We start from the raw sequence: 12,247 nt of genomic DNA, 5'->3' as shown, positions 1-12,247 counted from the left end.
CTTCAACCTGAATGACAGCTCAAGAGATAAACAAGCCTCAGCGAGAGGCTCCCCGTCAAGCTGACCTCGGCTGTATCCCGCTTTCCCCCCCTCAGAGTGAATGTAAGTCATTGTTCTTCCGGTGGATTAAAAAAACCCAAAGCAAAATCAGACTCCCCGATCTCATGTCTGAGCAACCTCTGACTCTTCCGCTACTGCCCGGCAACGTGAAGAGTCAGCAACTTCCCAGCACCCGCTCAGCAATAATCTAGGAACGGGCTGCAGTGCGCAGGAGCATGCAAGCTACGGGGCTGCAAGCGATGCTGGGAATTGTAGTCTCTGCTTCCTCAGCCTTCCCCAGACTTTTTAAGAGCTTGCTCTTTCTCCAATACTACCAAACCCAGAATCCCTTGCGGCCCTAACTATTGGAAGCCTAGTTGAAGCGGGTGGCAGCGGAGTGGACTCCCCCCTCCAAATCCAAAACAAGGAAATGGTGCCCAGTGTGGTAGCTTCGTGCCCCTGACGCTTGTGCGGCCGCTGGTTCCGCCGCCTCATCCTGTCCTTGCCTTCCCCTTCCTTCACTCGCCCCTTCTATGGGTGAGAGACATGGACTACGAGTTCAAATCCAAGCTGGCGGCCGAGCGCGAACGGGTGGAAGATCTGTTCGAGTACGAGGGGTGCAAAGTCGGGAGAGGCACCTATGGGCATGTCTACAAAGCCCGGCGCAAGGACGGGTAAGAGGGAACCGAGCTTCTTCGAGAAGGGGGTAGAGGGAAAGCGGGCCCGAGGGAGCCAAAACAAAAAACAAAGCTGAGATTGTGAGGAGGAGCAGCTGAGGCGAGGTCGGCTGAACTTTCAAGCTCTGCTACCTTCCGTGATTGCTGTCACAGCGACGGCGGGTTTTATTTTTCCAGCCTCAGTCCCGCCCGCTAGAGGCGGCGGAGGGCGGGAACAAACTTTGTCCCGCGCTGACGAATCCCTCTCGCCGATCCTCGTGCAGCTGTGGTGTGAAGGTGGGTCAGGGGTGTGCTAGGCAGAGCAGTGTGGATGTAAATGGGATTTTGGAGGGGGAAAGTGTCTCTGTGGGTTAGTCCAGCACTCTCCCCTGATTTGTTTTTTAGAGTGGAGCCAAACAAGGTTTTCTCTGCCTGAAGGATAAAATAAAACCATTCTCCCAAGTCATAACTGTTGAAAGCCATAAAAGCATTTGCTTGTCCTCTTCTTGAATGAGGAGCAAAATTTCCCTACTTCTCCTTCAGAGGTGTTGAGGATGCTTGGAGATTGAGCTAGGAGCGTAGTCAGGGTGAAAAGTTACTCAACTACTAAGAAAACTTTCTTTGTTGGGTTATTTGATCTTACACTTTGTTTTCCAATGATTAACATGAGAAAAACTCATATTGGCTACTGAAGATAAACAGATTCTAGGTGGTTAGTGCACATTTCATAAGAGAATTTATTTTTACTACTTGTCGTACAAGTATGTCTGGTGTGATGCAGACTGTTTGGATAATAATAAGCTGTACTCTGTTGTTGTGTAGATGTATTCTTGGATAGAGCAGTCTGATTCATTGTAGATTATTTGACTAGTTTTCACAACCATTCTGGACTGAAAACGCTATTCCATATCATTATTCTGTATATATATATATATCTGGGATTGGTTGTGTGTATGCTCTGTCTTTTTGCTGACAAAGTATATTCCATGATTAAATTTATATATAATCTATATTTTTATGGCCAGAAACACTAGATAACACAGACAGTATTAAGTGGTTTTGTGTTTATATCCATCTTGGAAAAGAAATCTAGCCCTTTTGTGACTATATTTCTTTGGCAAATTCATAGAATCATAGAATAGTGGAGTTGGAAGGGGCCTATACGACCATCAAGTCCAACCCCCTGCTCAGCACATGAATCCAAGTTAAAGCATACCTGACATATGGCTATCTAGCTGCCTCTTGAACTCCTCCAGTGCTGGAGAGCTCCCTAGATAATTGGTTCCATTGTTGTACTGCTCTAACAGTTAGGAAGTTTTTCATGATGTTCAGCTGACAATTCAGCTATTTTGATTATGTAGAATTGCTTGAAATCTTTTTTTAAAATGTTATTGTAATTTTGTAATATAATTGAAAATTTATACAAATACATATAAAGGAATAAAGTAAAAGAAAGCAAATAAAGATAATATAAACAAATAAATACAATAAGGAGTTCACAGTAAAAACACCCTCACATTCTCAAGTGTTGCATCATACTTGAGAGTCATAGTTACAAGTATGGTTCTTCTATCAGTTTGTACAATTCTGAAATTGTAAAACATATCCCTTAGAAAATGCATGCCTCTCCTCAACAAAAATTTCTTGGAAATCTTAACATACAAACCTAAACAATTTCTGGCAAGTAAGCCTGCTATGCACCTTTACTCGGAATAAACTCGAAACACAGTGGGGTTTGCTTCTGAGTAAAGATATATGGGATTGGACGGATTGTCTCACTGAGTGCAGGAATCCTTAATTCACAATACTCAGTAGCTCTCTTGTGCAGATATTTAGCATAAATTTCAGGCTAACCAATGGAAACTATAGCAGAAATTACAGTAAGTAGATACATACCTGTATAATACATTGATGGATCAACACAGCTATTGTAAAAGGAAATAATGGCTTTTCAGCCAGGTAGGTTGCTTTTAGAGTGACAGATGTCCACACCATACCTTAAAGAACATCCAATGCACATTTAAAGCAATGGCTTCCCCCAAAGAATAATGGGAACTGGGAATTTGTAGCTTTGTGGGGGGAAGACCACAGCTCCTAGTATTCTTTAGGAGAAGTCTTGTGTTTTAAATGTGTGTTGGATGTGCTTTAAAAGTATGGTGTGGATCAGTAAGACAGTGAACTGTATTTGCATTTTCAGTCATGTTACTGACAAAGTTAATCACAGAGTCTTGCAACAAAACAGTAGTCAGATAAAAGCTATTTACTATGCAGTAGAAAAAAAGGAGGGGAGAAAAGGATACACAACTTTAGGATTAACAGCTTTTCTAATAGAGAGGAAGAATCCACTGGTGTCACAGACATCTTTATAGTTTGGTATGGAACATGGGCAGATTTCAGAGGCACCAAAATATTAGGCCCATTGAAATAAAAGAAAATCACAAAAAAGTTTCAGCAAATATTATGTAATTAAGTTATGGTTGTTTATTCCTTTTGAATGCTCAGAAGCAACATGCATGGGGCTCCTAATTGTTTTCCACCAGGTGCTGCTCAGGTCCACACATGTAAAAACTTCAAGCAATATATGATTACATATCCGCCCACCATCTCTTTGTTATCAAGAGAGCAGGTGTGATCACAAATTGTGGATTGTACTTTCCTTTTCTCACAAACAATAAAATGATAACCCTAAATAAATAAATAAACTGGCTAATAATGCAATTCTGTACATATTGACTCAGAATGTGCCATGGAATTAAATGGGATTTACAGTGCAACCCCAACCATGTCTACTCAGAAGTATGTCCTATTGAATTAAATGGGACTTACTCCCAGGTAAGTGGGGTTAGGATTGCAGCCTGAAATTGTGTAAGAATGAGCTATTAAAGCAAGTGTTTTTGTTTATTTTACTTTGAAAAGTAGGGTGAAAAGTTACTCAACTACTAAGAAAACTTTCTTTGTTGGGTTATTTGATCTTACACTTTGTTTTCCAATGATTAACATGAGAAAAACTCATATTGGCTACTGAAGATAAACAGATTCTAGGTGGTTAGTGCACAACATATTTCATAAGAGAATTTATGTTGCAATAGTTGTGATTGTTGCTGAAATTAACAGTGTCTTCCTGTGTCTGGTTGGCGTAAATAAAGAACAAAAGTTGAAATAGGTTTGAGACTGTCCTAGCTGTATTAGTGCACCTGTATCTTTCAGTTCTTCAGTGTAAGCCAGGAACGGGCAGCATGATGGGGCAGTGCCACAAAGCTGCCTTCCCAGCACTGTCATTGCTCTCAGTTAATGGAATGGTGCTGCCCAGGTTGGGGGAGGGGAAGTCAGGGCTGTGCAGGCATACTAGGAGAGCTAATCCAGTACTCCTGCCAATGTGCCCACACAGCCCCAACCATGCTGTTGCCCTGCCCTGTCCAGGTAAGCAGTAGCAATAGCAGTGTTGGAAGGGTGGCTCCACAGCACTGCCTTACTGTATTTTATTTATTTATTTATTTAAAACATTTCTATGCCGCTCTATCTTCCTGGAAAGCTCAGAGCGGCGAACAACTCTATAATAAAAGAACATAGACAAAAAATACCTTATAAAAACAAGACATACAACCATAAATACAGACTTATAAGATAAGGTTAAAATAGTAAAACTATATACAGTAAAATAAACAACATCATTACTCCATAGTCTCTCATGGTCAAGAGATTTCCTATTCCTCAGTCCAGGTTAAATGCGAGACGGAAAAGGAACGTCTTGACCTGGCGACGGAATGCCGGAAGCAAGGAGGCCGACCGGACCTCTATTGGCAAGGAATTCCAGAGTCTAGGGGCGATAACAGAGAACGCCCTGTCTCTGGTTCCTGAAAGATGAACTTGTGTGGATGATGGTATCCTAAGGAATGAATTATCAGAGGACCTGAGAGAACGGGGGGGGGTTCATAAGAAGACAACCGATCGGACAGATAGACAGGGCCCAGGCCGTGAAGGGCTTTAAAGGCCAACACCAGCACCTTGAATTGAGTCCGGAAGCAAATCGGCAACCAGTGAAGCTGTTGCAACAGGGGGGTTGTATGGTCACCTCTATGTAGTTTTGTGAGCCTGGTACTCATCTCTCAAACTTGGTCAAGGGATGTGTTTTTAGCATCATGCTGGATATCTGTTCCAGTTTTAAATGACCAGGAAAGTGCTGCAGTGTTTTTTATGGGTGAAGAAAGAACACCATGGTGGCAGGCAAGGAGATAAGAGAAGGGAGATTGTGGGAGGGGAGAATGGGAGTCAATTGGTGAGGGTGGAGAGGTTGAAAGTTTTAATCAAGGGTGATCAGAAACCTGCTCTGGTTCTGATTTTGTCACATTTGAATTGTTCATTTCAGGGAAATCTTTCGGGGCAGCGCTAGAGAAAATTCCTTGAAAATTCCTGCTCTTATTTAATACACCAAACCAGTTCTGAAGGCTTATTAACTTTGTACCTGCAATTTCTCCAAAAGTTTATCACCCCAATTCTGTAATGGCATTGTTTTTTCTGAAGCATCTGCTTGCCTATGCTCCATGATAAATAATTGTAATGTAAAAGGTAGTGAACTTATTTGGAAGTTAAATTTTGTAGTTATTTTTCAGGCATTATAGTACAGTACAAAACATCCATATTGAAATAATATTTTAACAAATTTGAAATATTGAGCTGTAGTAGGTTGAAATCCATAGAGCTTCATATGTGGCATCTTATAATGAAATTGGTTATTGCTACCATAAAGGACACCATTTGTGAAAGAATAATGAATAAAATAGATCTGATTAAACCATTTTCTTTTTTGAAATTGCCCTTGTATAAAATGCTGTAACATTTATTATCTCTTAAAACACTTATATTGCCTGTATTATATTTTACCAGTTGCATTTATAAATACAAGGACAAGTTGGTGGTTTGGGCTGTTTAGCGTGTAAGAGTTGTACATCCTTTGATGCAGTTATGGAATAGGTATAGCAGAGCTGGCTAGCACAGTAGCTTCCTTTTCACTTAGTTTGTGTACCACAATTTCAAGTTTTATCTTATTTACTTATAGACTTTTAAAACATTTTCCCACTGAAAACTCCAGGCGAGTAAAGAAACAACATATAAAAGTATTATTAAAACAAGCATGTTGCTGCTCAATTCCAGTCTGCTATGTTGACATCAAATAATTTTGGTTCATTGAAGGGACTCTGAAATGGTGTTGTACTTTTGGGAAGGCAATTCCAAAATGTAGTAGTGACCACTAAAGACTAATGATGGGGTGAATTTGGCTCAGAAGTTATTGAGATCTCTTTGAATTTGTATCCAGCTAGTAATAGAGCTTGCCTCCACCCCTATTGCTACTCAGCTCTGTCTTCAGTCCCCCTGCTTTTCCAAGCAAAAACAAGAAGGGTTAGAATTCATTTCTAGTTAAGGACAAGGCCTGCAAACAGTCTTTCCCTTCTCTCTAGTGATCCCTCCTTGCTGCTGGTTGCTTTTTTCCTTTCTCAGGACTTTTGCTTGGAATGTGCCGCTAAGAGGAGCACATTTCTCCCCATTCCTTTTTTTCCTGAGCTTGATTTGGACAAAAACCTTTTTTTTTTTGCACAAGGTTTCAGAAAAAAAGGAACTGGAATCAAGGTAAGAGAAGTCCCCAATCACTACTGAAACTAGGTGGTCAGATGAAAAAGAGGACAGAGTTTCTGTACCTTTAATAACTGTATAGAAAAGGAAATTGAAATCCTTTCTTCTTCACAACTATTAAAGGTGCAGGAGACCTGTTCTTTTTTTCACCTGGGTACCCTAGTGAAAACACCTTTTACACCCTTGCTGTTCATCCATACCACATAGGGACAGTCATCAAGAGACATTTCAGATCACCACAGAGCTTGCAATGGAATATGCCTTAGAAAATGCATTCTTCCAGCAAAAAGGATTTTGTATGTTGGTATTCATATGTAAATCATCTTCTTGGATTGCTCAGTGTGAGCAGGCAAGAGATAATATTTAACCCCACAAGGAAGATCCTACAAACTTCTGGCAGGTCTTTCAGTTGATTATACATTCTTACCAGGGCAAAGGTGGAATTATTTTGAAAACACCGAGGCTTACTTTGGAGTAGACATGTGTAGGAGTGCACTGTTAAACTCTTATGACTTACCTGTGCAGTGTTTAAACTTATTTTCTGGAGTACATTTCTAGAACAGCTTTAAACCCAGGCAGATATTCAGGGAGGGATGAAAGACTACAGATGTGCTTACTTTCCCCTTAAAACAGAGGAAAAAACAAATGGTTGTGGAATGCTACTATTACAGTGCAATCCTATATACATATCCACTGAGAAATAAATTCTGAATTCAAGGGGCTTATTCCCAGGTAAGTGTGTAGAAGATTGCAGCCTTCAAATGGATTGAGTCTTATATCAATTAAGAAGAAATGTCTGGAGTGGTAATTTTATTACAAGGACATTTGATAAATTTATTAAGATAGTAAAACACCTAATAACATGTAATGTTAGAACATCTGTTTTCTTGGGACAATAAAACTTTTTTTTTAAAGTCAGCAGGTGAATCCTATAATGTCTACTTGGAAGCAAGGCCCACTGAGTTCAGTGGAACTTAGTCCTGGATAAATGTGTATTGCAGCCTAAAATATCTATATAGATGGCTGCATTGTATCTACAAAGCTTAGTTGAATATTCAGTTAAAATAAACTTTGCCTAAATCATGCTGGATTAAATGGCATAATTTTGCGGCACTAATTGTATCTGAGCAAATTGCACTCATATTATAATGTTGTTCTGAGGTATCCTAGATGAATAATTTCAAAATGAGACATCAACAAATGCTAAATTGCAGGAATGACTCCTGGAAAAAAATCTGGTCTTTGAATAGAAAAATCTGTGGCAAAGTTTTAGTGTGGGAATGTTATTGGTGGAAGCAGTCCTCTAGCAGTGTTGCCAGCTAAAACTCCATAGAAACCCAGCAGTAATGCATATTTATAGTTTGCCAGTCACCATGGTACCAAGGCACTGCTATAGCTAACATCCACTCTTAACTATTCTTATAGATTCTTAATCTTTCTGCAGATAAACCTCATACAGACTGGAAGAAGAGATTCCGTCTGCCTGATTCTCAGAAGGTTGAATGCATTTAGTACTTAATGCATTTTTTTGATAATTTTGTATCTATTGCTTGTCCCCTTTATATTTTAAAGATTCAATAAATAGCGTGCACAGATAATTTTACATCCCACTATTGTCAGTTATGAAAAAATGCTTCTAGAACAGTTAGCTTTCTTGGGGTAGTTAAACAAAGATTATAGATGTGGTAATAGCTCCCCCCTCCCCAGTGACTGGTGGCATAGCAAGCGGTGCATCTTTTTGATCTGGTCAGTTTCTGTAGTAGCTAATATTAGGTCTGATTTATATATGAAATTGATCACATTCAAAGCTCTTACTCATGTCAGCTTTCCATGGTTGTTGAGTTACATTGTAAAGACACTTCCAGGGTGTGCTGGTCCATTCACATATAATATTACCAACAATCAGTGATATGATGGGTGCATTATAGATGTGCTAATGTTACATGTGAATGGGTGAGCATGCATTTTTCGTAAGTGAATTTATTTGTGATGAAGTGCATCGAAAGCTTCCCCAGACAAAAACTTTTCATGAGGCCCACATCTTATATAAATCTGGCTTTAGAAAGGGAAAAGACTAAAGCAAGCATTTAACTTTAGGAATGCTTATTTTAAATAAACACAATCTTGGGAGTTGATGAATGTATGAAGTGCCTGGTCAGAGTACTGGGCTGTCTGTGTTGTTTGGTGATTCAAAGGCTGTTGGTTGTATTGATTAAATAACCTTTCTATTATAATGCTAACTTGCATGTTTGAATTCTATGTTTGAAGTGATCTTGTCTTTCTAGGCTGCTGAGACAGCTAACTAAACTTGACCTTTCCTGTTCAGTGAATCAAGAGCTCAGAGTGGCCATTGAGGAGAGTTGCATCTGCAAGCCATTTAAACATGAATTAGTAATTGTTAGTCATTCTACTAGAAAGATTGAGACTAGTAAGACAAGTCCATCAGCTATGAAAATTAAAAAATGTCTAGTGGCTTGAATTTAAGGGCTATCTCATGTCAGAAATATTTTGATTAATGCCTGGTAATCTGTTCAGCCTTCTAGTAACCACACTACCTCTCATCTAGAGTCCATCTCTATCTGCCCAGTCTCTCTTCAAACTTTGTGTCCGTTATGTGTTCTGCCCTGCTCTTGGCCTTACCTTTCTTCCACAAAAAGCAATACCTCCTAGCACTGTTGTTTCTTTGGCTATTCCTGGAAGTACAGACATAGCTAGTGGCCTTTTTTTTGCTCTGGCAGTCATGAGGATACATCATCACTATGAACTAGTTCACATGACTAGCAGCTGTTCGTTTTTCTCCAAGCCATATACAGGATTATGTGGAGAAATCTCAGTACAAATCTGACTGTAAGTTTAGAGAAGCCCACAACAGTCTGCATCTGTGTTAGAATTGCTTAGTAATATGTTTTTTTTAAATAACGCTTTTAACCCTTTTTTAAAAGATGTTTTTAAAGCTTTAAAAAAATGTTTTTAACTTATTTTAATGTATTTTAAGGTCTATTTTTATTATGTTTTAAAATGTTCTTAGCGCTTCTGTTTGCCGCCCTGGGCTCCTGCTGGGAGGAAGGGTGGGATATAATTCATAATAAATAATAAATAAACTATTTCTGTGATAATTTCAGGAAGTTCTATTGCAGTTGCAGAAATGACTGTCTCCATGTGCAACCTGGCTCATGCAGAGGTTTCCTCATGTGAACTCATACGTGAAGAGGGATTGTATGGAGAGAGGGAAGGAAAATTGACTGGATCTATAAGTGTGTACTTGCCCTAAGAATCTTCTAGCACCTAATAAAACCTCAGACAGGCTGCTTTTATTATCCAGTGTGATAGGCTTCAGTCAGGCCTGTTTGCCTTATCTGTTTCAAATACCCTTCTGAGAAACTAAGTTGCTTTAAGCATTTTATTTTTTGTGGATGAAAGGAACATGGCTTCCAGTGTTTCACACTTTTAGTACATTTTAGAAATATTATCCACATCATTGCTGCAGGAGAGACCCCCTGTCTCCATCTGTTTTTTTTTTTAAATAAACTGTTGAAACCAATGGAAACATTGAAAAACTTTGTGGAATAGAGGCACTCACGGTTCAGATGGGATCTAATCTATTGTAATTGATGGTAGAGGGCTTAGGAAGAATGTTTTTATGTGTTTGATTATTGTCAACCACACAAATCGGTTATTTTGGGAAAGAAGGTTGGACTAAGGTGGATGGTGGCAACTAAAGCAGTGCATATTTACTCAGAAGTCAGGATTCAGTACTGTAGTCTTATAAAAAGTTTGCATAGAGTTCCACACTGTAACTTTTTAAACTGAAACTTTGTTTCCCAAGAATGTATCCTTTGTTGACCTTGTTTGTTGGTGTTCATGAACTGAAACAAAAGCAGTGGCTCATCTCTCTTTTCACATTAGGTGAAATACATGAACAGCTGACCTTAAAAAAACTTGTTTCAAATCTGAATCTGTTCCAAGATGGATGTTTTATGATGGATGTGCAAGCTCATCTAATACCTTTAGGAAAACTTAAGAACAGTTCTTACTGTGATAGAAAAAATATGGTTTTAAAATAAAACAGTGTACATTATAATGAAAAAATATTGCATAAGAATATTAGAGGAAAATATTTTTGCCACTTGGTCAATATGACTCACCTGAGGGCAAAGTGAATCATTTAAATAATGTATTGCCTTCATGATAATTGCTGAAACTACCCCTGTTAATAAGCCCTCCCAAGTTAGTAGCCTGCAAAATTTCTTCCCCACTTGCTTTTGACTCATAAGACAAGATGACAGAAGATGAACAGAGTGCTCCCCACTCCTCTGCCAATGAGTGAAAAGCAGGGTAGTTTTTTAAGAAGTGCAGCAGGCTGTGGGAGAAGAGACTGTCTTCTTCAGCAGCCTGCTTCATTTCAGATGCATACTGACCACCAGAGATGGAGCCAAGCTGGCCCTCTGGTTTGTTCTTTGGTTCTGACTTACTCTTCAGACCTGACTACAACCTTTGTTTGCAGCTCCTGGTTCCCAACTCACCTTAGGCTGTTGCCCATGGCCCAGCTCTGACGCTTGACCCTGGGCACCTCCCTGGTAAGTTTTCTCCCAAGGCTTCCTGACAACTGGTGGTGGGAAGATGTTGACGCGGGGGAAACCAATGGCAGTGGCATATAGCAAAGGGGGTCGGTGGCAAGATATGCAGCCAATTCCAGCTGTCCAATGAAAGATGCAAGGCAGCCACCGCAAAGTCACTGCTACCACTGACTTATTTTTTGTCAATAGCAAAGTTCTTTGTGGGTCTGCTTGAACATGGAGTTGGGGCTGCTGAGCCTCTATGGAGCACAACAACCTCTTGGGCCCCTCATTCTGCTGCCCATCTGATTTGGTGTGGCATTAAGAGGTGGAATCAGTGTCAACTGGAGCCAAAAACATTTTCAGCATGAGTCCTGAGCAGTAGAGATGTTCTTTGAACTCTGCAGAGGTATGGAGCTGTGAGTAATAACAGCCAGAGTCTTTGCAGTGGGCCATTTTTGTCCCTTTGCAGCACTGAGGGGAGTGCCATTTGGACGGGGAGGAGACAGTGCTCCCTTATTGAGGTGTTGAGGAGACACTAGCAGAGGGGGCAGGTAGGAGAAATGATGGTGCCCTCACTCTTCCTGATATGGCTTTGTTTACCACCACCACCATCACTTTTCTGTTATGTTGGTGTCTGATGGCAGAAACATGGAAGGGGATGTATGCAGATGAAGGGAACAAACTGCAGCAGAGCAATTTGGTACTGGTGGAAGATGGGGTCTGGGAAGATGGAAGGAAGAGAAACTTTATCTGTGTAGCCTGTATCCAACCAAATGAGCTGATGAAGAAAGAACAAAATTGTATATCTCTTTCACTAGCCCACTCCCTTACCTGATGGAATACCTGGCTGCTAATAGTGACCAGGCAAAGTGTTTGGCTGAAACTATTTTGTTGTAAGCCTCCACAAGAGTAGGGACTAGTTTTGTTGATCCACCATCTTTGCACTCTACATTTTGTTGCTGTTAGGAATTTTCATGCAGTATGCCTTTGAGTCCTTTACGTTTTATGTGTGAATTCATTTTATTTAATTTATATTATTGTGTGCACCCCACTCTCCAAGTGGTGAGAGACTCCCAGAAGTACACTTATACCATAATAAATTGGTTAGTCATTAAGGTGCCATAAGGCTCTTTATTGGCTTTCCTGCAACAAACCAACACAGCTATCCCACTGGAAATTATTTCTATAAGCTCTCCTTGTGGCTGAGTTAGTCTTGGGTCTGCTTTGACTAGGATTTAAATCTTTCTTATATATTGTTTATTCAGTCATAGAGATTATTTTTCCTCAGGGGAAAAACCTGCAAAATACATGTGAATTATGTTATGAGACTCATTCATGTAGAACTTCCTGCTGGTTGTGTTCTTG

At 39.9% G+C, this 12,247-nt stretch overlaps 1 protein-coding gene across 9 annotated transcripts in view; it reads left to right on the top strand.

Moving 5' to 3' along the window:
• The window catches only part of CDK19 (cyclin dependent kinase 19), a 183,507-nt gene that overhangs the window by 30,793 nt on the left and 140,467 nt on the right, over positions 1-12,247 (top strand). For 3 of the 9 annotated variants that reach the window (XM_061623620.1, XM_061623614.1, XM_061623613.1), the window contains exon 1: positions 21-713. The exons of 1 other annotated variant lie outside the window; for it this stretch is intronic. In XM_061623620.1, the coding sequence (XP_061479604.1) occupies positions 586-713 (128 nt within the window). In that variant the 5' untranslated portion in view covers positions 21-585. Of the gene's footprint in view, positions 1-20; positions 746-913; positions 993-4,612; positions 4,624-10,852; positions 10,901-12,247 lie in introns of those variants that run through there. 5 more of the 9 variants (XM_061623615.1, XM_061623619.1, XM_061623622.1 and 2 more) reach the window with 4 other exon arrangements.

The sequence above is a fragment of the Rhineura floridana genome, chromosome 4 (genome assembly GCF_030035675.1).
Source record: "Rhineura floridana isolate rRhiFlo1 chromosome 4, rRhiFlo1.hap2, whole genome shotgun sequence".
In the NCBI taxonomy this organism is placed as follows: Eukaryota; Metazoa; Chordata; class Lepidosauria; order Squamata; family Rhineuridae; genus Rhineura; species Rhineura floridana.
The sequence above is the reverse complement of the archived record's forward strand: the minus strand, read 5'-3'. Positions and strand labels throughout refer to the sequence as shown.